This window comes from Hibiscus syriacus, unplaced genomic scaffold, assembly GCF_006381635.1.
Source record: "Hibiscus syriacus cultivar Baekdansim isolate YM2019G1 unplaced genomic scaffold, ASM638163v2 tig00000340_pilon, whole genome shotgun sequence".
NCBI classification, from domain to species: Eukaryota; Viridiplantae; Streptophyta; class Magnoliopsida; order Malvales; family Malvaceae; genus Hibiscus; species Hibiscus syriacus.
The window spans coordinates 12,701,927-12,729,538 of record NW_024061783.1 but is presented as its reverse complement, the minus strand read 5'-3'; the positions used below and the strand labels follow the sequence as shown (position 1 = coordinate 12,729,538).

General features: G+C 37.0%; 1 protein-coding gene and 1 pseudogene across 1 annotated transcript; both read right to left on the bottom strand.

Annotated features, from left to right (window-relative positions):
• Positions 1-836: 836 nt before the first annotated feature.
• On the bottom strand, positions 837-19,313 carry LOC120204501 (E3 ubiquitin-protein ligase KEG-like). Its single transcript, XM_039204568.1, has 16 exons — positions 18,222-19,313; positions 16,119-16,481; positions 15,766-15,996; positions 15,455-15,580; positions 15,023-15,359; positions 14,784-14,941; positions 13,661-13,818; positions 12,687-12,808; positions 12,397-12,531; positions 5,360-5,484; positions 5,089-5,193; positions 4,763-4,996; positions 3,516-3,849; positions 3,193-3,381; positions 2,770-3,075; positions 837-2,494 (listed from the first exon to the last, which is right to left on the bottom strand). The coding sequence occupies exons 1-16, from the start codon at positions 19,016-19,018 to the stop codon at positions 1,274-1,276; spliced, it is 4,941 nt and encodes a 1,646-aa protein (XP_039060499.1). The 5' UTR covers positions 19,019-19,313; the 3' UTR covers positions 837-1,273.
• Positions 19,314-21,667: 2,354 nt separating this feature from the next.
• LOC120204493 overlaps positions 21,668-27,612 on the bottom strand; it is a 90,999-nt pseudogene continuing 85,054 nt past the window's right edge.

Below are 27,612 nucleotides of genomic sequence, written 5' to 3'. Positions count from 1 at the left end.
TGCAACATCCAAGATCAATGAGAAGTGTACTGTGATTTTGAAGATGGCTTGTCTCAAAGAATTGAAGCTTTAAAATGCGTTATTTGTGTCCGACATATGCAAGAACCTTATTTCTAGAACATTTAGGACGATTTTTGAATCTCAAAAGTTAGTTTTATTGAATGATACGTGAAAACTTAATTTGAATCCCAAACGATGCGACTGCATTGAACTTCCTCTGCAATTAACAATGTTAAAGAATTCTTTAACCTCTTATTCTTGAATAAAAAAATTGTGAAAATTGTGTTGGATTCAATTGTATGAAATTGGCAATTGGTATTGTATTTATAGATCACCAGAAGACATAATAAAAAGATGTGAGCGCATTGAACTACCTAAAAACAATGAGTGAAGCAAGTTTCGGTTTCTCGTCTGCTGCCACTTCCAATACATCAGTCCTGTTTGATTTAGCTGATGATACCTAGAAACCAGGAACTGAAACTTCCCATTCGTCCTCCAACAACCGTGAAGGCGGTTGAACTTTTGGAGCATTCAAAGGTGAAGATGAATGGAAATAAATTCATTTGATGGTAAATTAACATTAAGCTTGCTTAGCAAGGAGAGCTAAGCTTTAGAGTTCCTGAAACACGTCCCCCCTTTGAGTTTCCGTAATTAAAAGTGCTGAGAATCTCAGAGAGATTTTCTTCCCAAAGCTAAAAAACCAGTACTTGTATGCATCGCTCTGTATTTGCGTCCAATATTCATAATTAACATATGGGTATTAGCCCTACATATATATGTGGGGGGGGGGGGGAAGACATTCTTGTATTAAACATAGTATATGACATTCATACCCGAGAGCAAGGAACATAAAAACTAGACCAAATCTGAAACATTATAATGTTCAATTTGTACAAAATAACATGTAATAAATTATCATATTCATCTGTATATGTATACTTCAGCAGCTTATGTAAACTACCAACATCATTCATCAATGAGATACATGACCCTAAAGCTACTGTTGTTTTCATTGGCTGGCTTTTGTGTTTTTGTCCATATTTAATTAAGGCAAACCATTTCTTCTCATGCTCTGTATCCGTCCCTCTAGTTATTAACAATAAATAATCCTGTAATTAAATCTCCCACTGCAGTCTGGATAGAGTTTCGAGCAATAATTTTTACGCATGTGGAAACGTACATACCTCCCTGGCTTCTCTAATTGAGATAAGTGGCGAAAACCCAGAGTCTCCAAGCTTCAGGAATGAACTTAAAAACCTATATGAGGTGCTGTTCATGCAAAACTGTCATCAAGAACAATATCTGCAGGATCTCCAATCCATGGCCTCCCTTCCCTCCATTGAAACTTGATCCTTAATTTTCCATTTGCATCAACCCCAACCACCTGGCCTTTGCTGGCACGAGTCTCCATTCCCCAACCCCACCTCGGTGTTACAAGTCCCTCTCGAATCCGCACCGTGTCGCCAACTTTAAATGGCCTGACCCTTTCCATCTCACAAGCCTTACAAAGCCATAGCCTTTCCATAAAGCAGAATGCCACCCATAAGTCCCCATTTTCCATTCGATGCACTACCCCAATGCTGGAGTGAGTTACCTCTCCCCAGTGGTGTGTCGGGATTGAAACTGATGGCCTAACCATAACCCAGTCCCCAATGCAAAGTTCCTGTTCCTTGACCAGCTCCACTTCTGATGGATCTAGCATCCAAGTTTTAGAGCCAACAGGAGTGTATATTCTTAACTTTCCATCAGCATCGATTGCTGCAATTGTTCCAACACTTGTATGGCTATGACCTGACCAGCCAAATCTTGGCTGCTTCACAGAGAGCTTTACTCTCACCTTCTGCCCTACAACGAGTCTGTGCACTTTTTCAAGATGAGAAGTCGGTCCCACCCATCTTTCCTGCTCGCCACAAAATGCGACAAGGGTGCTTCCATCCCATTCATCTCCTTCAAATCCTATTCCTTGTACGACACCAACATTACCAGGACCAATAGATTTCCAACTGCTAGCATTTACTCTCAATTGCACCCATTCTCCCACTTCAAACATCGGCTCTATTTCTAGATCTGCAGGATCTCCTCTCCACATGCCTGGCAAACCAAAGAAAGCAACTCTCACTTCCCCATCAGCATGAACTCTAGTAATAATTCCCTGTGAATCACGTTGAGTCCCTCTCCAGCCCCACCTTGGCTCAACTAACCCAGCTCGAAACCGAACATGTTGCCCAACTTTATAGCTTGGAACCTTTTCTACATCTGAGAAATGGGTACTCCACTTCCCTTTCCGGAAGCAGCATGCCAATTCCAAATATCCAGTATCTTGAATACTATGCACTACTGCTAAATTCTCTTTCCCAATAGTATTCCAGTCATAACTTGGTCTAGTGCCAAGGCTTGGCTTTGAACGGACCCAATCACCAACCTCAAACCCCGAAAGCTTTTCTGCATCTCCAGGGGAAAGTTTCCACAAACTATGCCTGCCAGCAACCTTCACCTGCAAAAAGAAGAAAAACCACTCCATTACATATGCATTCCCCCAAACGCTGATACAATGTACAGCGTTGTAACGAAAGATATAATGCTCCAAGCCTCCAACGTTTTCCCAGAAAAGGCATCTGAAGAAATCAATAGGGTAAAAAGAACGATGAAAACAAAACTGAAATTGCAAAGAATGGACAATCAAAAAGATTAGACCATGTGACTTGCTTCCAAATAGAGAGAAAAATAAATGGAAAGAACAAAGTGGGCAAACATGAGCAGCACGCTTACATTCAATGCTCCATCCATGTCAATTCTATCAATTTTTCCAACAGTTGCTGGAGTTTCATTTGACCATCCTAGTCGTGGCTGGCTGACAGAAGGCATCATATGAACCTCTTGTCCCACTTCAAAAGGAGGCACTTTCTCCACATCAGTGACTGAGCAACAAAAAGGCTTACTTCTGAAGCAGAATGCAATACCGATATCACCATCATCCTCTAAGCTATGAATTATACCAATGCTGTTACGTGTAATGTCCTCCCATCCATATTTTGGGGAGGATACTGAGGCTTTTACCCTAACCCAATCCCCAACCTGCTCATAACAGAAAACATACAGAATAAAGATCATCAAATACTCAAGTGTCTGACCAATGGAAAACCCTTAATGGATAGTCCAATGACTACATTAAGAAAAATGGCAGGTAATTACCTTGAAATCCTCGACTTTTTCCATGTCAGAGGGATCAGCCTGCCATGGGATAGGTCTATTAGGAATTTCAATCATAAGAAGCCCATCAGTCTCTATCTCGCTAATTCTTCCTACACTATGATGGGTTTCACCACCCCAAGCATATCGTGGTTCTGCAACAGACCGCTTCACACACACATGGTCACCAATCTAATAAAAATCAAACAATATATTACTTTTTCTTCGAACCCAAAAAATGTTTCGGTTAAAGAGAATAAAGTAAAGTAAATAGAAAGCTTTATCAATACAATTGACAAAGAAAGTCTGAAGTCTCTTATATATACCCTGAATGGAGTAACATGCTCAACTTCCTCTGGTTCACAATGCCAAGGATTTGGAAGATAGCTCAAGTCCAACAATAAGCTACTGTCTGGTCTAATACAGTATACTATACCAATGCTCCCCGGTGTCACAGATCCTAATCCATGCTTTGCTGTTGTAAGAGTAGGACGGATGCGAACCCAATCCCCAACCTTGAATTCTTCAACTCTTTCCATTTCTGCAGGATCAGCTTTCCATCCTCTAGAAGCTCCAGGGAAGCCAACACGTAAAATTCCATCATCATCAACACATAAGACAGTACCAATACTATCACGAGATTGACCACGCCAGCCAAACCTGAGTATAAAAAATATATTTTTAATCCAAACTAACATGAAAATAAGCAGACTAGCTGTAAATGGTCAAGCCAGTCAATTCAGTGAAAGGATTGCAGGCATGCAAAAGGCAGAAGTACAACTTCAACAGTAAATTGGCAGACTATTTTATGGCATCTAATGTATGGAATCGGATGAATTGTATGATCAAGAGCATGAATTTCCAGAAAAGCCATAAAGGCTTCCGGTCTCTTGCATAAACATTGAAATGACTGAGGAAGCATGAACACTTTCATTTTCCATTTGACTGGTATCAAAGAGTAAATTCAAGGCAAAGAAGTGCTCTGTACCCACGATAAGTACAAGGCAATAGTAAAGAAGTTCAGCCAATGGAACCAAAAAGGCAATATATGAAACCAAGCTTCCAAAAAGATTTTGCTAGGAGTAAGGTAATGCATTTACCTCAAGACATGTCTACTATTCTTCCCCCCAACAGTACAAGGCTACAGCAATTGAAGTTCAGCCAATGGAACCAAAAATACAATATATGAAACCAAGCTTCCAAAAGGTTTTTATTAGGAGTAAGGTAAAGCATTTACCTCGAGACATTATGCTGACATTATTACCTTTCACTCAAGAATATCTTCAGAGAACATCTTCATGTACTTAAACTAATTTTTAGATATATAATTATGAAGATTAAAATGATCACAGAAATATCATCCTACTACTCAAATTGTCCTAGGATTAAACATACAATTTCTAATTTTGACTTGAGTTTTCAAACACCTTCCAAGAAAACACCTAATTGTCAAGAGCTCTGCAAAGTTCCCATTCCAGGTCATAAAAAGGAAAAGCATAGGGCTTAACGTGCTGCCCTCTGTCCAGACCAAAAATCCAGCGAACTAAAAATTAGAAATTAAACAGGTCCTAACCTCGGCTCTTTGACATCTGCTCTGAGCTTAACGTGCTGCCCTCTATCCAGAGGAATAACTTTTACAACTTCATTTACCAATACATGAGCCTCTCCAGTACAAAATGACACAATAAGATTGTCTCCGTCCACCACATTTTGCACAAACCCAACACTTTTATGTCTTGCACCTTGCCAACCATATGTAGGTGCAGTGATTCTTCTTCGAAACTTCACCCAATCACCCACTTCAAATCTGAATAAGATTAAGAATTAAAGAATCACCATTAAATGAAAAGCAAAATGATGTGAGTGAATGCAAAATGATGTAACCGTAAGCCTTCTTACATTGTAGGAGATAAATGAACTCCCCTATTCGTTAATGCCTCCATTAGATCTTCAGAAATCCATTCACGGGGAAGTGTCTCCAAAAAGTCACGTAATGTCTTGCCACTGTCATCACATGCATTAACACCGTGTCAGTAACAATACGGACCAACATATAGATTCTACAGCTTAAAGTGTGATGACAAAAAACCAAAACAAATCAAACCAAAGAAAAGACACGCATTAGTTGATGAAAAAAGAAGAGAACCGATAGCAATTAATCAGAACTGACCTGTGATTTCTAACTTCAACAGCAGCATCAGGATTTCTCAGCATTACAATGAGCCACTCAAGATTTTCACGTATCATTTTTGCAGTATCTGCTGCTATATGGAAAGCATTATCTCCTTCATCACCCTGGTGATGAGTAAAAACACTGAATAAGTGACAGCAATTAGGATTGAATAACCACTTTATAGATTGTAGGAATTATAGAGATGATTTGTTACCATTCCTATAGAAAATGATTTGTTACCATTCCTATAGAGATATGATTTTGTAAATAGATTTCTACAATCCCTTATTTTAAGGGATCATATCCTAGGATTATTATTTTTCCTTTCTTAGAGTTTCCTACTTTAGAGAGATATTTTGTATATAAATATGTAATGTCATATTGAAAAGAATAAGAAATTACAGAGAATTACTCTGAATTCTACATGGTATCAGCTTAGGTTACGGTTTCTTTCTAATCTAGATGATGTCCACAACTTCTTCTCCTACTCCGGAGATCACTTTAAATCCAGAAAATTTTTCTGGTTCTGCTGCTCAATCAGAAGGTAATCTGATCATGAAAGAACCAGAAGGTAAACCTCATGCTACAGTTTTTTTCTCCTCCCAGTCGTCCCCTAATTGGATCCTCGATTCTGGTGCTACGGATCATATGACTGGTAATAAAAATTTGTTTTGCAATTTTTTTTCCAAACTTTGGTAAAGCTGTCAAAACGGCTGATGGTTCTTTGTGCAAAATAGGACATGGCACTGTTATTCTCAATGACCAGATTGTACTTAAAAATGTCCTCTTCGTACCAAATCTAGCTTGCAATCTCGTTTCCGTTAGTAAACTTTCCACCGACTTGCACTGCTCTGCAATTTTTAATGATATTGATTGTACTTTGCAGGCACTGAACTCGAAGAAGATGATTGGTAAGGCCAGCTTGCAGAATGGTCTCTACATTCTTCATGCCTCTACTAAAACCGAAATCTCGAAATCTTTCACCGCTTTAGAAAAAGTTGATAATGTTATGTTATGGCACTATCGTTTAGGTCATCCTAGTTTTCACCATCTTGCAAAAGTTTTTCCTGCTCTATTCATTCATAAAAGGCCAAATTCTTTTTCTTGCAAAGTTTGCTCTCTTGCCAAACATACTAAATCAACTTATTCTCCTTCTACATATAAGCCTTCTCACCCTTTTACTTTGATCCACAGTGATATTTGGGGTCTTTCTCGGGTGAAGAATGCTGATAATTGTAAGTGGTTTATCACTTTCATTGATGATCACAGTAGGATAACTTGGGCTTATTTGCTAAAAGATAAATCTGAAACTGCAGGTGTTTTTACCCAATTTTATAACATGGTTCTCACTCAATTTGGGTCTAAAATTCAGCTCTTTAAATCTGATAATGGCAGTGAATTTTTTGCTAAGTCTTTGGGTGCGTTTTTCAGGGAAAAGGACATAGTTCAGATTAGTTCTTGTGTTGACATCCCACAACAAAACGGTATTGCCGAAAGAAAAAATAGACACCTCCTTAAAGTTACTCGTTCTCTTCTATTTACCACCAATGTTCCAAAATATTTGTGGGGGGAAGCCTTATTAACTGCCACATATTTAATCAATCGAATGCCTACACCTCAATCTATATTTCTGCAATACTTTCTCCATTTTAAACCTATCTCCTCCATTCTTCCACTTAAAATATTTGGTTATACTGTTTTTATCCAAAACATTGCTCCTAATAAGTCCAAGTTAGATCCTAAATCATTAAAGTGTGTACTGGTTGGGTATTCTTCACTTAAGAAGGGTTATAAATGCTATCATCCTCCTTCAAAACGATTTTTTACCACTATGGATATAACATTTTATGAGCAGGATCCCTATTTCACTCAGGCTGAAATTCAGGGGGAGACATGGAAGGATTTTCAGCCACATCAGGTATCTCTCCTACTCTTCATTCACAACCTTCAGAATTGCCACCAATTTTGTCCTTACCTACAGATTTGTCACCTGTAACTACTCCCATTGATCCACCGGTAGTACCTATCACTACTTCACCCATACCCACTTTAAATACCCTTCCTGAAAATACACCTACTCCCATTCAAAATATTCCACAAACAACACCAATCAAACAGCTCCGTTTCTATACAAGGAAAAGAAAACATATTCCTTAGGCGGTTTTGCAATCTGATGCTTGCCGAGAATTGGATTTGGGTCCAACTACCGAAATAGAAGAAAAAATCAGTAAGTCCACTTCCCCTACTCTAGATGACTTCCCTATTGCTATTAGAAAAGGGATTAGATAGTGCACCAAGCATCCTGTTGAAAAATTTGCTGGTTATAATTCATTGATGTCGTCTTTTCAAGCATTTACAGCAAACTTGGATAAAGAACAGGTTCCCACAAGCATAGCTGAAGCTCTAAAGGATTTAAAATGGAGAAGGGCTGTTGAAGAGGAAATTTGTGCACTGGAGAAAAATGCTACTTCGACTGTTACGGACCTTCCTCAAGGAAAAAAGGTTGTTGGCTGTAAATGGATCTTTACTGTAAAGTATAACTCAAATGGTAGCATCCAACGATACAAAGCGAGACTAGTGGCTAGAGGCTTTACACAAACATATGGGATAGATTTCACAGAAACTTTTGCACCTATGGCGAAGCTGAATACTGTTCGAGTACTCCTAAGTTTGGCTGTAAATTGCGATTGGAAATTACACCAACTTGATGTAAAAAACGCTTTTCTTAATGGCAAGCTAGAAGAAGAAGTCTATATGAAGTTGCCACCTGGCTTAAAGTCTGTTGAAGGAAGTAACAAGGTGTGCAAGCTCAACAAGTCTCTATACGGGTTAAAACAATCACCCAGAGCTTGGTTCGAGAGGTTCACTAAAGTCATCCTAAAAAACGGCTACAAGCAATCCCTCGCCGATCACACTCTTTTCATCAAGGTAACTTCTACAAATAAGAAAGCTATCCTTATTGTGTACGTGGACGACATAATTCTTACCGGAGATGATGAAGAAGAGATTTGCAATTTGAAGAAGTTGTTAAATAAGGAATTCGAAACAAAGGACTTGGGAAAGCTAAGGTATTTCCTAGGAATGGAGGTGGCAAGGTCAAAAGGACTTGTGATCAACCAAAGAAAATATGTACTTGATTTACTCAAAGAAACTGGTTTTCTTGGTTGTAAGCCGATTGATACACCAATGGAGGCAAGCTTGAAATTTAACAAAGAAGATGGGTCCTTGGTAGACAAAGAGAAATTTCAAAGATTAGTTGGAAAACTAATTTATTTATCCTTGACAAGGCCAGATATAGCATGTCCTGTAAATGTGAGAAGTCAACACATGACTAATCCTACTGAAGAGCATATGGCAACAGCAAATAGAATTCTCAAGTACTTGAAGAAAACTCCAAGACACGGTTTAATGTTTAAGAAGACAGAAGACAGAACTGTTAAGATCTTTACAGATTCTAGTTGGGTCGGAGACCTTACTGAAAGGAGATCCACTAGTGGCTACTGCACCTTTGTTTGGGGAAACCTTACAACTTGGAGAAGTAAGAAACAATCTGTCGTTTCAAGAAATAGTGCTGAAGCTGAATTTAGAGCACTAGCATTGGGAATATACGAAGGAATTTGGCTACTTAAACTACTAAAAAAACTTGTCACTAATCAAGAGGATCACTTTGAAGTTTTGTGTGATAATCAATCTGCTATTCAAATTGCCAAGAACCCAGTTCAACATGATCGGACAAAGCATGTTGAGATTGATAGGCACTTTATTGCTGATCAAGTTAACAAAAAGACAGCCACACTTTCATACATTCCTTCAGAAGAACAAGTTGCAGACATTCTTACTAAGGCTTTGCCAAAGCTTGTTTTCAATAAATTCATATTCAAGCTGGGATTATACAATGTATATTCTCCAGCTTGAGGGGGAGTGTAGGAATTATAGAGATGATTTGTTACCATTCCTATAGAGATATGATTTGTTACCATTCATATAGAGATATGATTTTGTAAATAGATTTCTACAATCCCTTATTTTAAGGGATCATATCCTAGGATTATTATTTTTCCTTTCTTAGAGTTTCCTACTTTAGAGAGATATTTTGTATATAAATATGTAATCTGTCATATTGAAAAGAATAAGAAATTACAGAGAATTACTCTGAATTCTACATAGATCTATCAAGACAATCTCAAGCATCATTTTTTCTCTCCAAATTACTGCATAAATACATAAATATTAGATGCATGGTTGCTCCTTATTTTCATATTCATTGCTTCAACAATTAGGCTAGGATTGGTGGGTGCTTTTGCCTTTTACTTTTTGCCATCTGTAGCTTGCTTTCAGTGTTTTTATTTTTTATTTTTTATATTTTTCTTTTGAAATCCTATAGAAAAATGCAAATGCCAAATAGCCAAAGCTCCAAACAAACAGAACCTTGATTCTCTTAATCAAACTATGTTGCAGACAAATCAAACACTTGAAAATGAACCACTATGTTCTATGCTACAACTTTCCCCCGCATAAACTTCAACTAGCAAGTCTAACTCAGAGATTAGACAATTAATTTGGACGTTCCATATCTAATGCTTAAATTTATTTTTATATGGTTTTCTGTGCCTATAAGTAGAGTATTGGTTATAAATCGAAGAACAATGTTTGCTTTAACTGCTAAGCACCCGATGCTGAGGTTTCATAGAGGCTTTTTTTCCTGCTCTTCAACTAGAAGAGTCATTCATTATAATTTAGATCATACCAAGATAATCAGAAAAATTATTTATATGCAAATCCCAAACAATGTAAAAATAAAGCATAAACTCCTGATACATCAGAATCATCATCGTCTTGCGTCCAGAACCCTCCTACCCTGTGTCGAAAATCATTTTTTATTATCCTTTATTTTCCAGAAATCTGGTTCGGCTAGGAAAAACCCTTTCCTCCAACTTTCTGTTCATTTCCAGATTTCTCCATGGAGCCCCAACCCCCGTCTCAGCCCAGGCGAACTAGAGATGCATCATGAGTGGCAGGTGAAACTTCTGGGAGCAACAGCAGATATGGTTTCTCCTACTACGGTAAGGAAAAACGTGGGAGGGAAATTGAAAAGGAGAGGACTAAGCTTCGGAAACGGAACAGGCGTGCTTTCACCAAACGTTTGCTGGCCGATTTGAGGCAATATGGTGATTTCTCTCTTCCCGTGCGTTCTGATATGAACGCTGTTCTGGCAGCCTTGGCCCGGGAGGCTGGTTGGACAGTTGAGTCCGACGGCACTACCTACAGGCACTGTCCTTCCCACCATAATCAGCAAAACTTAAGAGAAATTTCTGCGAGGTCGGGTGAACGTCCTCTATCAACCAATTCCTTGGAAAAATGCGCTGTTAAAGGAACATTAGACTGTCAACCTCCTGTGGTTAGGATTGATGACAGTGGTATATCTCCTTCACAAGGTGGGAATTATAGGATTGAGAAGCTTTCTTTAGTGGAGGCAACACCCATTCCTTCTTCTGCTGAAGCGGATCACCATGGAATCAAGAAGGGGTATTCCAACGAAAATTTTTCTGAAGTAGCGAGACGGAGAAGAAACGGATTTCAAAACAGGCAGAATGGTCATATAAAAGGTAGGAATGGGTATAGTAATGGATGCGTCTCGTTATTCATTGAGAACCTTCCGGAGAAGATCCATTGGAAGAGACTTGGATATATATTTGGTACACACGGTCGAGTTATGGATGCCTTCATTCCTAAAAAAAGGAATTTGAATGGGGTTCGCTTTGGTTTTGTTCGCTATGCTACAATTGAAGAAGCAAGGAGAGCGATCTCAAATATGAATGGCTCTAGTATCGACGGTAGCAAAATTGGTGTTTCTTTCGTTAAATTCAAACCTCGACATTCCTATTGGAAGAAGTCCTCGACAAGTGTTCTTCGCAAGTCTGGGTTGGAAGATGATTCGAGGAAGAATCTTTATAAAGTTGAAGGTGTTATAGATAAAGAAAAACTTCAGGTGTTGAGCAATTGTCTAGTGGGGTGGTGCAAGGACTTTGTCAAAATTGGTCATCTCGCTAGACAAATGCAAGCGAAGGGCCTCACTGACTTCACCTTAATGAGAGCTGCTGGTAATGCGATTTTAATGATTTTCAAAGACAATGCTTCATTGAGAAGTGTGGAGAACGATAAATCAAAGATTCTCGCAGAGTGGTTCTCCATAGTCGAAACTTGGTCAGAAAGTTTGGTAATGGAGTGTCGTCGAGTATGGTTAGTTTGCGAGGGTGTTCCTTTTCACGCATGGAATTGGGATACTTTCAAGAACATTGCTGAGAAGTGGGGTTTATTACTAGTTATCGACGAAAGTTGTCATTCTCCATCAATCTTTGATCGGGCAAAAATTCAAGTCCTCACAAAGGCTGATTCGAGAATTGATGCGTTGGTGGAATTGAAGGTTGGTGACAACTTCTTCAAGGTCATGGTGCATGAGATAGAGCCTTCATTCAAATCAAACTCTTGGGCTCCTGAAGAAGACGAGTCTCATTGATCTTGTCTCTTCAATTGTGGTTTTGTTTTAGTCTTTACAGTTGTAGGTGTTGCTTTTAATTTGTATCATGTTCTGTTGCGATGTTTTATTCCTACTGCGGGTGGTGTAATTAGGAGTAAGGTGATTAGACTGTGGCTTTGGATGAGGTCATTTGAAGTTAAGGTATTTGTTGTAAAGGTGTACATCACCATGTGAGGTTACTCCGTGGTGTCTTTTGTATCAGGTAATATTATCAATAAAATTTGAGGTACTCTTTTCTTCCTTCCAATGTTCGTTAACATACTTTTAGTATGTGAACGAATACGAAGGGAGTTTTTAATGAGACCTCCAACTTCTATAAAAAAAAATAAACTCCTGATACAGTTGATGCCTAAATCATGCACATATGAGGGGTTATATATATCACCAAATACTAATCTGCTTCCTGGCAGAAGGTCCATAATCCATTTACTTTATTTGGGAAAAGACAAGCACAAGCATGCCATGGGAAAAACCTTGAGGTAATTAAAGCAGACACCTGTAGATTACAATCCGCCCCAGCTGATAAAAGCAATCCAACACATGATGTTGCCCCTCTGGCCAAAGCTACATGCAGGGGTGTTGTATTGTGAACATTTCTGATGTTTACATCCACTCCAGCATCAAGAATTATCTGTTTATAAGTTTGGAATTAGAGAAGTTGTATAGAGTGGAAATCTGGCAGAATATATGTTTTTTCATTGCATTGATGCATTAATAGGAATCAAACTACTGAAAAATAGAATAACAAATAAGTGCAGCTCACAAAAAAGAAGTTATGTAGCTTACTTTTACCAATTCAATATCATTTGCCATAGCAGCAGCATGCAATGCTGTTCTCCCATGTTGAGCATCTTGGGCCGTGGGATCTGCACCAGCTGCAAGCAATAAGCGCACCAGTTCCCTACCCTCTACAAGAAGTTTTGTGATTCAATAAAATTAATCACCGCTGAATAATAGAAATTCATGTGGTTAAGAGAGGACGGACACAACATCACCAAGCAAAAAAAAAAGAGAAAGTAAACCAAGGTATTGTAATAGGCCTTCAAGGAACAAGGGTGGCAACAAAATAATTGACAGGTTTAGTAGTTGCAGTTTGCCTGAAACAAAGATCAAAATTTAAGGGCCAAAAGAAATACAAAAACCATCTACGACCACAAAAATGACTAATGATATGATAACAATGTTATAACAGTTATCCCCAAATGTTGTGGTCACAAGAAAGAAGAGGAAAGATACCCCATAACATATTACTTTGTATAGCCTAAATCGAACAAAAATATTTATCAACTAAAGTCCCAGAGAAACTGATATCTATAAAGATTCAAATACTATTCAGTAACAAACTACAGATAGGACCAGACAGGAAACCAGCTAGTAAACAAGTAAAAAGGTAATGTAGAAAGAAGCCAAAGCACATATACATTAACTCCAAGAAAATTTTGGTAAAGAATAACTCTTTCACTGCACAGCCAACAGAAAGTTAATGTAGAAATTCCTATTCCCGAACAAAATCAAATAATTCATAAAAAATAATAAAAACCTAAATTTGAGTCTTTAGTGACTTTTATGAAATGCAACATTATAGCCTCTTAAGTAACAATATACCTAAACCTGTTTAGCAATTCATAAAAGATGTTAACAGCACATCTTGAATTACAAAGATTAAGAAGAACAGCTTTAAAATGAAAAATTGACTAGACAACTTTCAAGAGGGAAAATTTGGACCATTAACAAAAAGAAGACGATGAGTTCTGAACTACCTATTTCATGATCTTTCTTAAGAGCAGCGGCCATGCACAAAGCAGTACCAACAGGACTAGGAATATCAATTGCGTCAGCAATTTCTTCTGGTGATGCAACTTCCACCCACCTTTTGACAACAGCCACATTCCATGTCGTCACACACAAATGCAATGGTCTAATGACAATGTGGAGAAACAAAGCATTAAGCAGCAGGAAATGGTATGAAAAATCAAATGCCAAGAACTTAGGGCACTTGTATATTCTAACAAAATGTGGTATTAGCACAGATAGCAAAGAGGTTAGGAAGGTTGAAATCAGATGGTCTATTTCATAATATTTTTCATTTTTTAACTTGAGACAAATTTATGTTTGCAACCCAGAAAAACAAGAATCGAAAAGGATGAGAGAGAGAGAGAGACAAGCAGTGATAATTTGAGAATTAACCACAAATCCAGGAGATGGAAGGATGAAACAATTCCTAAGACTTTTTTTCTTTCTCAAGGAATTACTTTGAATGAATATTTACATTTGGGTCATGCCAGTCTTCTCAAGCCCTTTCTCCTAAACCAGACCCGAAGCCACTAGCTAAGTATATAAATAAACTAATGTTAATCATGAACAAGTTTAGAGATAAACGCATCTACCAATAGATGGCTGGATTCATATACAGGCACAATAATATAACACAACCCTATTTGTGCAATGCATGCATCCGTCTCCAACATAATAGAGAAGTGAAATTGTTCACCAGTCATGTTTCCTTGCATTAGACCATAAGGGGGTATCAGTTATTATTGATAATTTCAAGTTTATCTTATCTTGAGGGGTTCAGAAGTTCAACATCCAATAACAGATAACGTATAACACATAATAAGTGTACTGTGTTTATAAAATGATAACAAGAGCTACAACCTTAAGTTTGATTTATGGGGGTTAATTTTAACCTCAAGTTAATCAAGCAGGTTTTTTCACAAAGTTAAATCACTGATTCGATTTTCCAGACTATTTAAACAGAAAAGCTATAGAACCTAGAAGTGTTTGGGGTTGGGGGAGGATTAGTAGTTTAGTGCTCATACGGATAGAAAGAAAAATAGAAAAACAAAAACCAAGCACACTGGTGGAGTGCAGCATAGTACATACGTCAGATTTTTGTTATTCGAGACGGCCATTGATGTACAGCCTCCATTTTCCAATATGACAAGGGCACATTCTGTATATTTCTTGGCCACAGCTCTATGAAGCACAGATTCACCTTCATCATCTACAGCATTAGGGTCAGCTCCGGCCAATAGCAACTCCTGTTAAACATTTAGAGACACAAACCAGATAAACACCTGAAAAAGGATTTGCCATATATATGAGATTAACATAAGACCTACACGCATGCAGTCAGGTTGACCATGGTATGCACAAACATGGGCAATAGATGGACCATAGCCTTCCTTCAACCTGAATTGAACATCAGCACCTCTCCTAATGAGAGCCAGGACACATTCCGGGGATCCAGCGGCTAAAGCAAAAACAAGAGGAGGATCCCCATCCTTATCCAAAATATCCACATTTGCCTCTGGATACTCCAATATTGCCTCAACAAGTTCAGCACTACCTCGCCTACAGGACAAGTGGAGAGCAGTTTGCCCATCAGCATTCTCTGCTTCTAAAAGTGAAGAAACTGAGCAACCACTACTTCCAGATGAAGCATTTGCAAGAAAATCTCTGCAGAAACAAAGAAAAGGCATATGAAATACATGAGAAACCTGACATTCTTAAAAATGAGAGATAAGAATATATCTTAAATGAAATGCACTAACCTCACACCGCTCACATCTCCCTCAGAAATAAGCCGATGCAGAAGGTTAGGATTATCAGGTAAAACTTCCAATTCAGCCACAGCTGGTGGCTCCACAGCATTTGACCCAGGAAATCTGGCAAAGCCACTGCACATACACCAATAAAATTTATTAAAGGCTATGAATTAATTTTACTGAAATCAGTCCAAACATGAACAAACACACAAATGAATAACCAACGATAAAAGAATCTGCTGCTTTTTAAGGCTACCATTAGATTTTATCAAGGAGGTACAAACAATGATGAAGGAAGAAAACAATAATTTTCTCACTTATCGGGGCTTGCAGGAGGGCTGCGTGGTATCTCTTGCAAATGACGGAGAAATATTGCTAACATTGCATTAAATGTCGGTCTTTTCGATGGCTTGAACTGCAGGCAATCACCAATCATCTTCCACAATTCCCTAGGTAACCCAACACCCACTACACTTGCATACTGTGGAGGCAATTTGCGAGCCTTAATAACAGCTCGATAGATTTCATCTGCACTTAAACCAGCCCAACTGCATAAAGAATTTCAACTTGCGTCACAAAGAAACCATATCCTGTACCAAAACATTGAAATACATACACAACAAAAAAAGAAAAGTAAAATAAAATAAAAAAAATGTGTAGCTCCACATACGGGATGGAACCAGTGCACATTTCCACCAATGTACAACCAAAACTCCAGGCATCCGATTCTGCTGATATGCCTATCGCATCATCCCAGAATAGATTCAGAGACTTCTTTACTGGCTCCCAAGCCTCTGGGGCAGTGTAATGTGGGCTGAGCATAGTGCAATCCATGCATGAATGTATCTTGGAGGAATCACATTCTGTTCGTGCTTTACGGCAAGCAGGTTTCTTCAGAATTGCAGCAAGTCCATAATCAGAAACAACGGCATGACCATTTACATCCAGAAGAAGATTAGATGGTTTAATATTCATACAAACGACACCCGCTGCATGAAGTTCTGCCACCCCTCGAGCAATATCTGCTCCGTATCTACAATTAGCAAATACTCATCAAATCTTGGAAAAGGATAAAGCCACATGATAAAAGCCATCTAGATATCAGATAAGCTAAAGGCAAGTATTGCGAACAATAGGGAGAAAAAAGTTAGTAACATATTAACACCATATGTGACGTTTAGTCACATATTAAAGCCATATGTGATTTTAATTAGTCAACAAATAGGATTAAAAGCAAAGAGCCTCAACATTGGAAAAGAAATTTTAAATCAAAAACATGGAAAATCATATTTTTCACATAAATACACCAACTTTGATACCAAAATTTAAGAACTTCATGCATAAAAACATTAAAAAGGGCGTGAAAGGAAAAAAGATAAGGAAACACATCTCTTTCCCATCCATGATACTATTGCATTCAATTTTGTATGGTCTATGAAAATGCATACTTCATTCCTCAAATCAATCCACCAACTTTGATATTTCATATTATCTTTCTATCTTGAGCTTTTTGCAATTGCACTTCTTAGTAAAATTCAAATTAATTTTACCAATATCTTTCTCTCCAAGAAACAATATTAATTCCACCGTTTTTCCCGAAGAAAAACCATTCCCTCCTAAAACCTGTCATGGGTTTCTTTGGAAATTTCAATCATGATGAAAATTTATTGATTTATTTGTATTAACTATCAGTCATAGCATTGCCAATCTAACCAGAAATCAAGGCACAAGAAGCTACAATTTTCAAAGTAATTAGAAAAACACAAGTTTGGTTCAGCCCATAATCTATTGGCGATGTCATCCAGAAATTTAATAACTTCTGTTGATCAAGAAGAGAACGGAGGAGGAAAGAGAGAGCAAGATTATAAAAGTCAAGTGGCCTATTTCATGAAATTTGCAAAAATATTTTAAGCAACGAAAGAAACCACCAGCCCATATTCTGATAAAAGTTGCTATTCAGTAAAAAATGGTAAATACCATCTGGCAAGACATTAAAACTCGAAGGAATCTCTACAATAAAGAGCTCATAGGCAATAGTAAGTTATCATGTGCAGATAAGGAGTAGAACATTCGTACACAAATTATATAAAATCAACAAGCACTTTGACAAAGAATTCTCAATTAAGTGAGGTTAAAGTTAAAATGTTCTATCCCTTCAATGTCTGCACAGAATCTGCATATACACATTAGAAGTAAAGGTAAAGAGAAAAATTAAATATTTGAGAAATCAACCTTAGGCTCCATGGTAACAGATTAATCATCCTAGAATCATTCCCATAAAGTGTAAAGTTCCATTCAATGTACATAAATGAAAGCTCCAAAGCAAGAACAAAAACTTCATCACCTACCTTGGAATCACATATCTTAATATACTTCAATCTTTACTAAAAGCAACAAAAAATCACTATATCTAGCAAGTTAGCCTTTTCTATCGAATAACACAATCCAACATATCAATCTATCAAAAAGAAAAACACAAAAAACATAAAGATCTGCTCTGTATCTTCCCAAATCAATAAAAAGCAACATTCTGATAGCAAACAACCTATCAATCTTATGTTCATTCAGACTCAACAATCAGTAATCTCCGCACATAACACATTTTCCTCTTGCTTACAAACAACCTATCAATCTTATGTTCTGTTAACAAAAAGAATAAGATTTAAAACACCATCTGCCAAAATCAAGAATATTTCACACAATGAACACCAAGCAGAATATCATTAAAAGAAAGAAATAACAAAAAAGCCGAATTTTAAAATATAAACAAAACCTTAGAACTTGCTCCAACGTAAGTCTCCCTTCATTGTTGAACATTGCAGATTGAATCGATCCGTGACACCTATCCATAACAATCCCAAAACTACTCTCTTCCAACTTAATAACTCCATGGAAAGTACAAACATTCCTACACCACATTGATGCACGCCTCAAACTCTCAAGTTGACCTTGAACCCATTCCCCATCCATACCTTCCATTGCGCCTACTTTCTTCACCACCACTTTATGCTTACACCGCCGTCCTCCTCCTCCACCACCACCGTAGACTCCACTAATCACCGCCGCCCATGTTTCCACTCCTGATCTCCCTCCTTTCCCTTCCCCTTTCCCTTCTATCTTCCTAATCAACTTCACCTCCGGATGAGCTGTCAGTTCAATCACCGGCCCGCATCCAGCGGCAGCAGCACCACCAGAACTAGAAGAGTGGGGCCCGTGATTAATCCGACCACGGGCCATATCATGGAAGAAATCTCCATTCTCATCATCATCCTCCCTCTCTTCATCATCCGAGTAATCGCAATCGAAATCGTTCCTAGAGTTGGACCCAGCTGAGTTTGGGTTAGAGTTAAGAAGAGATAAAATCCCATAGTTCTTCTTCAAAGCCGAAACAGAGTTACCCACGAGGGACACGTGGCGGCACCGAGGACAGGGCAAGGAAGTATCTGACGAAGCAGAAAACATTCTGGAAAGACACTCTTTGCAAAACCCATGGCCGCATTGAAGCAATAAAGGAACTCTTTCTTCCTCGTTATACCGCGTCTGGCAAACTGAACAACAAGGTACCTTCATTTTTTTCCCTTCTTTACTTTCCCAGAAAGTAAAAACAGGAAGAAAAAAAACTTCTCAGAAACCAAACGGGGATGCAACAATATCAATGAAAAAAAAGATCCCTTTGTACAGGAATAATCAATAGAGAATAGGGAATGACAGATCCAATAAAAGGGTAATGAGGGTTTACAAAAGAGATAAAAAAAATTCGATATTTTAGTAAAATTAAAAGAAAAAAGGGTAAGATTTTTAGTAAGAGACGGAGGAAGAGAGGATTTGAAGAGAGAAGAAATAAGGGTTTTATAAAGAAAGGATTTTTGTTTAAAAAAAAATAAAGATTGGGTTTGAGTTTGGCCGCTGGGAGAGAGTGTCGAAGCTGTTATCACTTTGGTGACTTTTAATTTTCAGATGTTATCTCACCAACCCATTTCCTGCAATTTGTTTCTTTACTTTTCTTGTAATAATTTTGATTTGTATAATTAGAGAAAAATTAATTATTTATTGAATAAAATTTACTACACAGATCCAAAAATGTTGATTAAAAGAAATGAAAAGTGGTATTTTATAGTTGTTCCTGTAAATAATTCTCTCTTTCTCAAATTTTTATGGTAATTTCCATAAAGAATCATCAAAGTTTTGAAGTTACAAGCCAACTCTTTGAAGCATGTTAGCCAAGAAAACTAGAAATGGAGACATTGAGATCCCGGTTAAAGCAGGGTGGCAAAATTTCTTAGATGATATGATTGGAAAAAACAAAGTTTTCTATAGAGTGCCCATAATAATATTTTCTCTATCAAGGTGGAATTAATCAACTGTGGTATTTTATATTCCTAAACTCCATTGGAATTAAAAGTATATGGAGAAAATGATTGGATTATCTAACGTTTTTGAGAAGATGCCTGAAAGACACGAAGTCTTCTAGGTTGATACTTTGTAATATTAGTGTTTAGATTTCATGCAGCCTGGAAGAAACGTCTTGTCTTCCGAGTTTCTTCCAAAAACGTTAATTAATACGTTCGTCTTCTCTCATGCTCTATTCATTCCATCCTAATTGAAAAAATAATTTTTCCAACATCCTATACGAGCTATTTTTTTCTCTAAACCATTATCCTATTAAATTTGTCAAACATATATTGTGATCATCATACAAATATATAGTAGTCTTCCTTCATTTTGCTTTCTCATGCATCATCGTCTTTAGTCGTGCTTCCTCAAAACTAAACCTGATCTAATAACATCAGGGTTAATACAATGGTGGGGCTGAGTAGTTCTTTGATTGTTGTCTCATCTTGTTTTTCTTTTTTTTCCAAGTAGTGTTTGGCTGCAGGGGTGAGCATTTGATCGTCGAGTTAGTTAAATGAATGAATCTTATTTTATAACTTGAACTTTATTTGAAAATTTTCGAGTAGAGTTCATTTTATGAAAATTCAAATCAACGAGTTATTCAAGTTTCTGTTTAAATTTAATTATAAATATCTATAATATTATGATACTAATTTATTCAAATTTAAATGGCTTTCTATAACTCTATACAATATTCATATATATATTTTTCATATTAGTTGTATTCTCATATGTAATTGGGTAGGGGGAGGTAAGATAGTAGGTTGACCCCAACGCCAGGTTGAGAGCAACTTCCGTGGGAGACCACCATATAATAAAAATGCCCTCCGTGGGACTCGATCCCACAACTTCAAGGTTAAGAATCTTGTGCTCTACCATCTGAGCTAGATAGTCATTTCATATATTTTTCATATGTGATATATATATATATATATATATATATCAACTCAAATTTGAAAATCAATCCAAATTTATGAAATTACGATTTAATTACTAAATGTTTCAAATTATTTGAGTTATTCTGATCTTATTTTATAATTCAAATTTTATTCAAATCCTTTTTGAATCAATCCAAATTTATGAAATTATGAATTAAAATTTTTTTAACATTGAATCAAATAATTTTTTTTTCATACCGAATCAACTTTTACTCAACCTTATTACCTCCCATGTTTTCCATCTTACATTCCTCTTCTGAATTGTACACTTCGGTGGGCTTATATCTCTTAACAAATGTATATTGTACATTAGTGTGTTGATAAGTATCTCATGTCCCTTTGGTCCCATTGTTGTCTCAAAACCCATATCTACGATTATAGGCCCATTAAAACTTTAAAAAGATGAGATACTTCAATTTTTACAGGGACAAGTTAGAAGGTGTGTTATTCTCTCTTGAGATTTGGGTTCAAACAATTACATCTACATGATATTTATCTTATTAATGATTAATAGAGATCATGAATAAATACTACGACTATTAAAAAAAAAAATTCTTTACTGAGATATTCCATCTTCTTAAGAGGGGCAGCTGTTTGCTTTTCTATACCAACTTTTAATGCTTTAGCTGTTGGGAAAGAGTCTAATTCAGCATTGAATGAATGGTTATGTTAGCACAGCTTCATCTACGTGTTTATTATTCCATTCCCTAACTTCATTGTGGACTTCTGTTTTTGTTATTAGAAGTTGAATTCTAAAACATCTCCTTAAATATACCCCAAGATATTTACCCCTTCAAACTGAAGGCCACTGTAATTCCAATAAATGGTGATCAAACAGTGTATTATTTGGCTACAGACCAAGCTTCAAAGTACTGTTAGCTAACATTTGTAAACACAGGGGAGTTGGCGGCTAACTCACCGCTCATTCGAACCCTGTGTGATGAACTTACATTAGTAGAATCTAACAAGAATATGGAAGGGGGGCAGAATTTACAAGGAATACATGTGCTGCGCTAAGATTCTGGTTGCTCAGATTTTAATGGTGCACCAGATGAAGATGTGCAGCTCCCGTTCGGCAAGTACAGGCTATTTGCAACCATAGAATCACTAACCAAGCCGACATCAACGTCATCAAAGTTGAGTGCCCCTCTGATCTTCCGGCTACTAAAAGCAACAAAGCAATCGTCGGCATCACTAGTTCGGCAATAACTTTTATTATTAAAAACAAAAATAAAAAATTACTACTATCCAGGGACAGAAGAGAAGAATACCCGTTCAAGTGATTGTTGATAGCAGTTAGGTCCTTCGAAGGGCTCTGAAAAGCATGAGTACTCTCTCCGACACAAGCATAGTAGCTTCTAGAGCTATGCGAGATTAGAGCATCCATCTGTAAATGAAAACAAGATCTAATTAATAAAAAAAGTGCACAAACTTCTTTTCTACGTAACCATGGATTCAAACTATGTTACTACTACTATTCATTTTTCTTCAAATACTCATGTTCGGCACCAGGCTCATGTAAATAGTCATACACGTATATCTAAACATGTTTATGAGGGTATACCCTTCAAAGGAATTCCAAACACATGGAAAACTTTAAATTTTTGAACATACCCATTTAAAAAGCTCTCATATCAGGCACTCAAACCTAATTCCAAATAACATAGGATTGAGATAATACCAAAGTTTAAAAATAGAACAAAGAATTTCCTACAATACCTAAGTCAATCAAAAAACAGAACCCGAGATTCAACTTTTTCTACCAGATTCATGGAACTTAATATCGGAAATTAAAGGTTCTTTTTTATTGGCCTTTTTAAGAGTACTGTATCTTTAGACAGTAAATAATTTCTTGTGTGTTAATCATTCTAAGCAATAAAATATTTTTTTCCTGCTTGCTCCAGGAGGCTGGTAAAATCTTAAATGTACAAATCTGGTTTTCTAGAAATGAAAAATTAGTAACTCAGTGGAGAGGAGAAAAAAGGATTTTAGTGCCTTGGATGTCCGCAATGGAGACACATATACGTTGTGGGCTGCAGATACTTACTTTGGGGACATATCAGGGAGACTTGGAAAAGGACAAACTTTAGGAGATCCAGGGCATGGACCTAATTGGGCAATGAAGATAGAACAAGCAAAATTAGAATGGCCTGCACAAGCAGCAAGGACAATATAACACCAAAACCCAGGAGTATAATAAAGGAAAAAATGAAACATTTACCATCATTACTACTGTTGTTTTCAGCAATTCGGTTTGTTCCTGTAGTTGTTCCAGCAGGACCAACTTCTCCCAGCAAAGGCTTTATGGAAGGAATGAATATTTCATTGTAGATTGCAATGATATCAATGTTATCCTGCCCGGTTCTCTGTTTACAAACCACTAAAATGGTTAAATCTCCTGGAAGAGCAGGGAAAGAAACTAGAGATGAGATATTGTACCCCTTTTGGTCATGCAGATGACCTGTCAACAAATACACTTTGGAAAACTTGCAGTTTACATTGTGGTTGCTTCCTATAGTTGCAAATAATTTCTTTGAAAGTCAGACGCAACTGAGAAATCTGCAGGCCATTCATTCAGAAAGTAAGAGGAAGCAATGCAGATAAGATCTCATAAGAGGAGCAGACCTTTGCAACTACGTAGACACAACAAAGGATGATCTGATCAATGTGACGGTTAAAGAACAGAGAAGTCAGCTGGTTAAGTATTTTCTGAAAAAGAGAATATACACTCTCCCTAATCTGCTGAGACAATTGTAGCCTCTCAACCATACCATTAATCCTTACAACAGCCAACTTATTAATATAGGCAGTGCAGAGCAAGAAACATGTTAGACACAGTGTAAGATCATAATTGCAGAACCTAAATCAAATTCAATAGGCAGTACTTGAGGGCAATTTGCCACGACAAAAGTATATCATGGGATATTTACATTTTACATAGTAGGTTTGAAGCAGTATAAGCATATATAAGACACACCGTAGCTAGTAAGAAAGTCTACTTTATCTTGTATTTTGATACCTTGCTAAAAAATATATTTATTCTTGTTTCTGCACATGTTTCTCCTCCACCACCGGGGTTAGGACGTGTTGGACTACAAATCAAAGACCCCGAAGAAAATTCAGTTAAGCCAATGCAATTAGTTCAGGTTTCCACTTGCCTAGAACTCACAACACACCATACCTAGCAAATGCAGATTGTAAAGGAGCCTTCTTAAGATTGCTTAATGCTAATAGACTATCCTTCACCGGTGATGTAAAAGTGTTCTGTTCAACCAAAACACTTCTAAACTCTGCACATGGTCTCATGGGAGACATGACATCCCCATTTTGACCTGAAAATAAATAAACAAATAAATGTCATGACTATGTAAATTAAGTGCAGGATACAATTAAATTTAATACCGAGGAAAAAACAAATATAATCAAATTCCATAACATAAGTTACTATATTAAACAAGAAAAATGGCATATGAGTCCAAAAGTACTAAAATAAAGCTCAAAATGTTGCACACCTAAGATTGAGCTATGTTGAAAACATTTTGATATTTCAATATAACAAATTAAGTTAAATGAATTTTAAGATTTTTTCCAAAATGATTTTCTAAGTATATTCGATATAATTATTCGAATATCAAAACATTACTCAAAATATTTCAAAAATCATTTTTAATCCTTACTTAAGTGTAAAATTAAGTTTTAATCTTAAAACAATTTCAAAATAATCTTTCAAAGTATTTCGAACCATTTCAAAGCCAAAAATTCCAGATTGCTCAGAGGGAACCGATTCCCCCCCAAGGGGTACCGATTCCCCCTGAATGGTTTGGCTCCGAGATTTCCAGAATGCTCGGAGGGAACCGATTCCCCCATAGGGGTACCGATTCCCCCCTGTTCAACGGTCGAAATATTTGAATTTTACACTTAGGGAACCGATTCCCCATAGGGGGTACCGATTCCCCCCACGCTCCAAACTGTTTTATTAATTGTTTTCACACTAAAACGGCTATATGATCTTCACTAATCATCCCCAACGTTCAGAAGAGATTCAAGGTGTATTTAAACAAGTTCTGAAGCCCTTGATCTACAAGAAATCATAGAGAAACAAGAGAGAAAGCATCAAACACCAAGTTTGTGCAAATCAAGCCAATTTTCCTTTCAATATTCATTTTGCTTTCAAGAACACCATTTGTGCTCATTTGTAATTATCTTTGAGTGTTCTTTTCTTGTTCTAGAATTGTGCAAACATCTTACCTTGTGAGGTTTTCTTGTAAGTTTGCAAATTTGTAATCTTCTCTTTGGGAAAAAGAGTGTTCTCAAGAGTTGGGGTATACTCTTGAGGGATTTGTAAGGTTATCTCTTTGGCCTCAAAAGAAAGAACAAATTAGTGAATTTGTTGGAAAATCCTTAGTGTGGATAGCTAAGGTAGTGGACGTAGACTTTGTTTGAGAAAGTCGAACCACTGTAAATCGCTGTGCAATTACTTTCAATTTTTCTGCAAAAGCTTCCACGAAATTTTAATTGCCAATTCACCCCCCTCTTGGCCGATTCCGTCGATCGATTAACTCAACAATTGGTATCAGAGCCTAACTCATTTGAAGGTTTAATCGCCTCTTGAGTCGATTCGGGAAGAGTTATATCGATTATTAAAGTCATCAATGGCCTCCGCTTCAAACTTCGACTCCGGTCTCGATTCGATGCCCGTCAACAAGCCTCCTTTCTTCAATGGAGCTAATTATGCCTATTGGAAGAATAAAATGATGTACTTCATTCAAGCAAGTGACATGGGAGCATGGAATGCTGTAGAAGAAGGATACATCAAACCTCTCACTCATCCAAGGTTGTGGAGTGAAGGAGAGACAAGAATGTTCCAGCTCAACTCCAAAGCCATCCATATTATTTTTTGTGCTCTTGGACCAGATGAATACGGAAGAGTTTCATCGTGTACAACCGCCAAAGAAATATGGGACAAGCTTCAAGTCACACATGAAGGTACAGGTGAGGTAAAGAAATCAAAAATTAGTATTCTAACGCATAGCTATGAAAATTTCAGGATGAAACCAAATGAAGACATCAAAGCTATGACGGATAGCTTTTCAACGATTGTCAATGGTCTCAAATCATATGGAGAGATCATCTCAAATGAAAAGCTTGTGAGGAAGTTAGTCTACTCCCTCCCAAAATCATGGTAATCAAAGAAGACGACAATCATCGAGTCTAAGGACCTATCGTCCTTAACTCTTTAAGAACTTATCGGTTCACTCCTCACTCATGAGATGATGCTTGAAGATGAGGTGGACCTTGATAAAGTTGAAGAGACACCAAAGGAAAAAGAGAAGAAGAAAAATATTGGAGTTGCTCTCAAATCCACAAAAGATGAGAGTGATTCTAATAATGATGATGATGACGAGGAAATGGCATTGTTTGCCAAACGGTTCAGAAAAATGATGAGACCTTACCAAGGAAGAAAATTCAAACGAAACGAAGGCCTCAAAAATGAACCAAAAGAGAAGGACCCAATCATTTGCTATGAATGCAAAAAGCCGGGGCATGTCAAATATGATTGCCCACAATTGAAGAAAAAGGGTCAATCAAAGAATAAGCACAAGGCTCATGTGGCTACATGGAGCGATGAAGAAAGTTCCGATGAAGAGGAACAAGAAGTAGCAAACTTGTGCTTGATGGCATTTGGGGAAGATTCTAAGGTAACTTCTAACTCATTCGATTTTGATGATTTATCTTATGATGAGTTATTTGAGGAGTACAATGGGTTGGCTTCGGATTATGAGAAATTGTTTTTAAAATATAAAAATGATGTTTCAAAATTGAAAAATGAAAACAAACTCATATCCAAAACCAACAACGATCTTGAAAGTAAAATCAAAGATTTGCAAATCAAACTAGAAGAGTTTGAAAAGAAAAATTTAGATTTGCAAAATTTACTTTCAAAGATCAATGATGATCATAAAAAGAAAATTGATGATCTTAAAACTTCTTTTGATAAAGTTGGAACAAAACATTTTGAAAAATGTGGAAATTCAAAATCCAACTTTGTTAGAAAAAGTTTTAGAAACTACAATCATAGAGGTCCCCAAAGAACCTCTAATGGAAAAATCATTAGAAGTATGTGGGTTCCTAAAGAACTCATTACTACTAAAGATAAAAATATCCTACACAAATGGATACCTAAGGGGACTAGGATTTTGGAAACTAATGAATATGGACCCAAAAGAATTTGGGTACCAAAAATCAAAAATTAATATATGTTTGTAGGGAAAGGAGCATTGCTACAAGGCACGGGAAACAAATTCAAATTCATGGTACCTTGATAGTGGATGCTCAAGACATATGACCGGAGACAAAAGCCGGTTCATTGAGCTTAAAGCCAAAAATGGAGGAGAAGTGACTTTTGGAGACAATTCAAAAGGTCACATTGAAGGTATTGGTACAATAGGTAATACCTCTTCCATACAAATTAAGAATGTTTTATATGTGAATGGATTAAAGCATAATCTATTGAGTATTAGTCAATTATGCGATAAAGGATTCAATGTCTTATTTGAAATTAATGGTTGTAAAGTCATTGACATTGCATCTAATCGGATTATGCTTGTTGGTCATAGAATAGGAAACATTTACATGGTGCATTTAGATTCTATTGATATGACTAATTTATGCCTAGTTGCTAAGGATGAGCATGATAGTTGGTTATGGCATAGGAGACTAGGTCATGCTAGTATGAGTGTTTTGCAACGGTTAATTCAAGGAGACTTAGTAAGAGGGTTGCCTAAGCTTAAATTTGATAATGATAAAATCTGTGATGCTTGTGCTAAAGGAAAA

What these genes read in the sequence shown, in the direction of transcription:
- LOC120204501 (XM_039204568.1), bottom strand. Translation starts at nt 19,018, where the DNA reads ATGAAGGTACCTTGTTGTTCAGTTTGCCAGACGCGGTATAACGAGGAA. An exon ending in GGGCGGATTGTAATCTACAG is followed by an intron (nt 5,485 to 12,396) that starts GTGTCTGCTTTA and finishes ACTCATCACCAG; the next exon opens with GGTGATGAAGGAGATAATGC. An exon ending in ACATGGATGGAGCATTGAAT is followed by an intron (nt 2,495 to 2,769) that starts GTAAGCGTGCTG and finishes TTCTTTTTGCAG; the next exon opens with GTGAAGGTTGCTGGCAGGCA.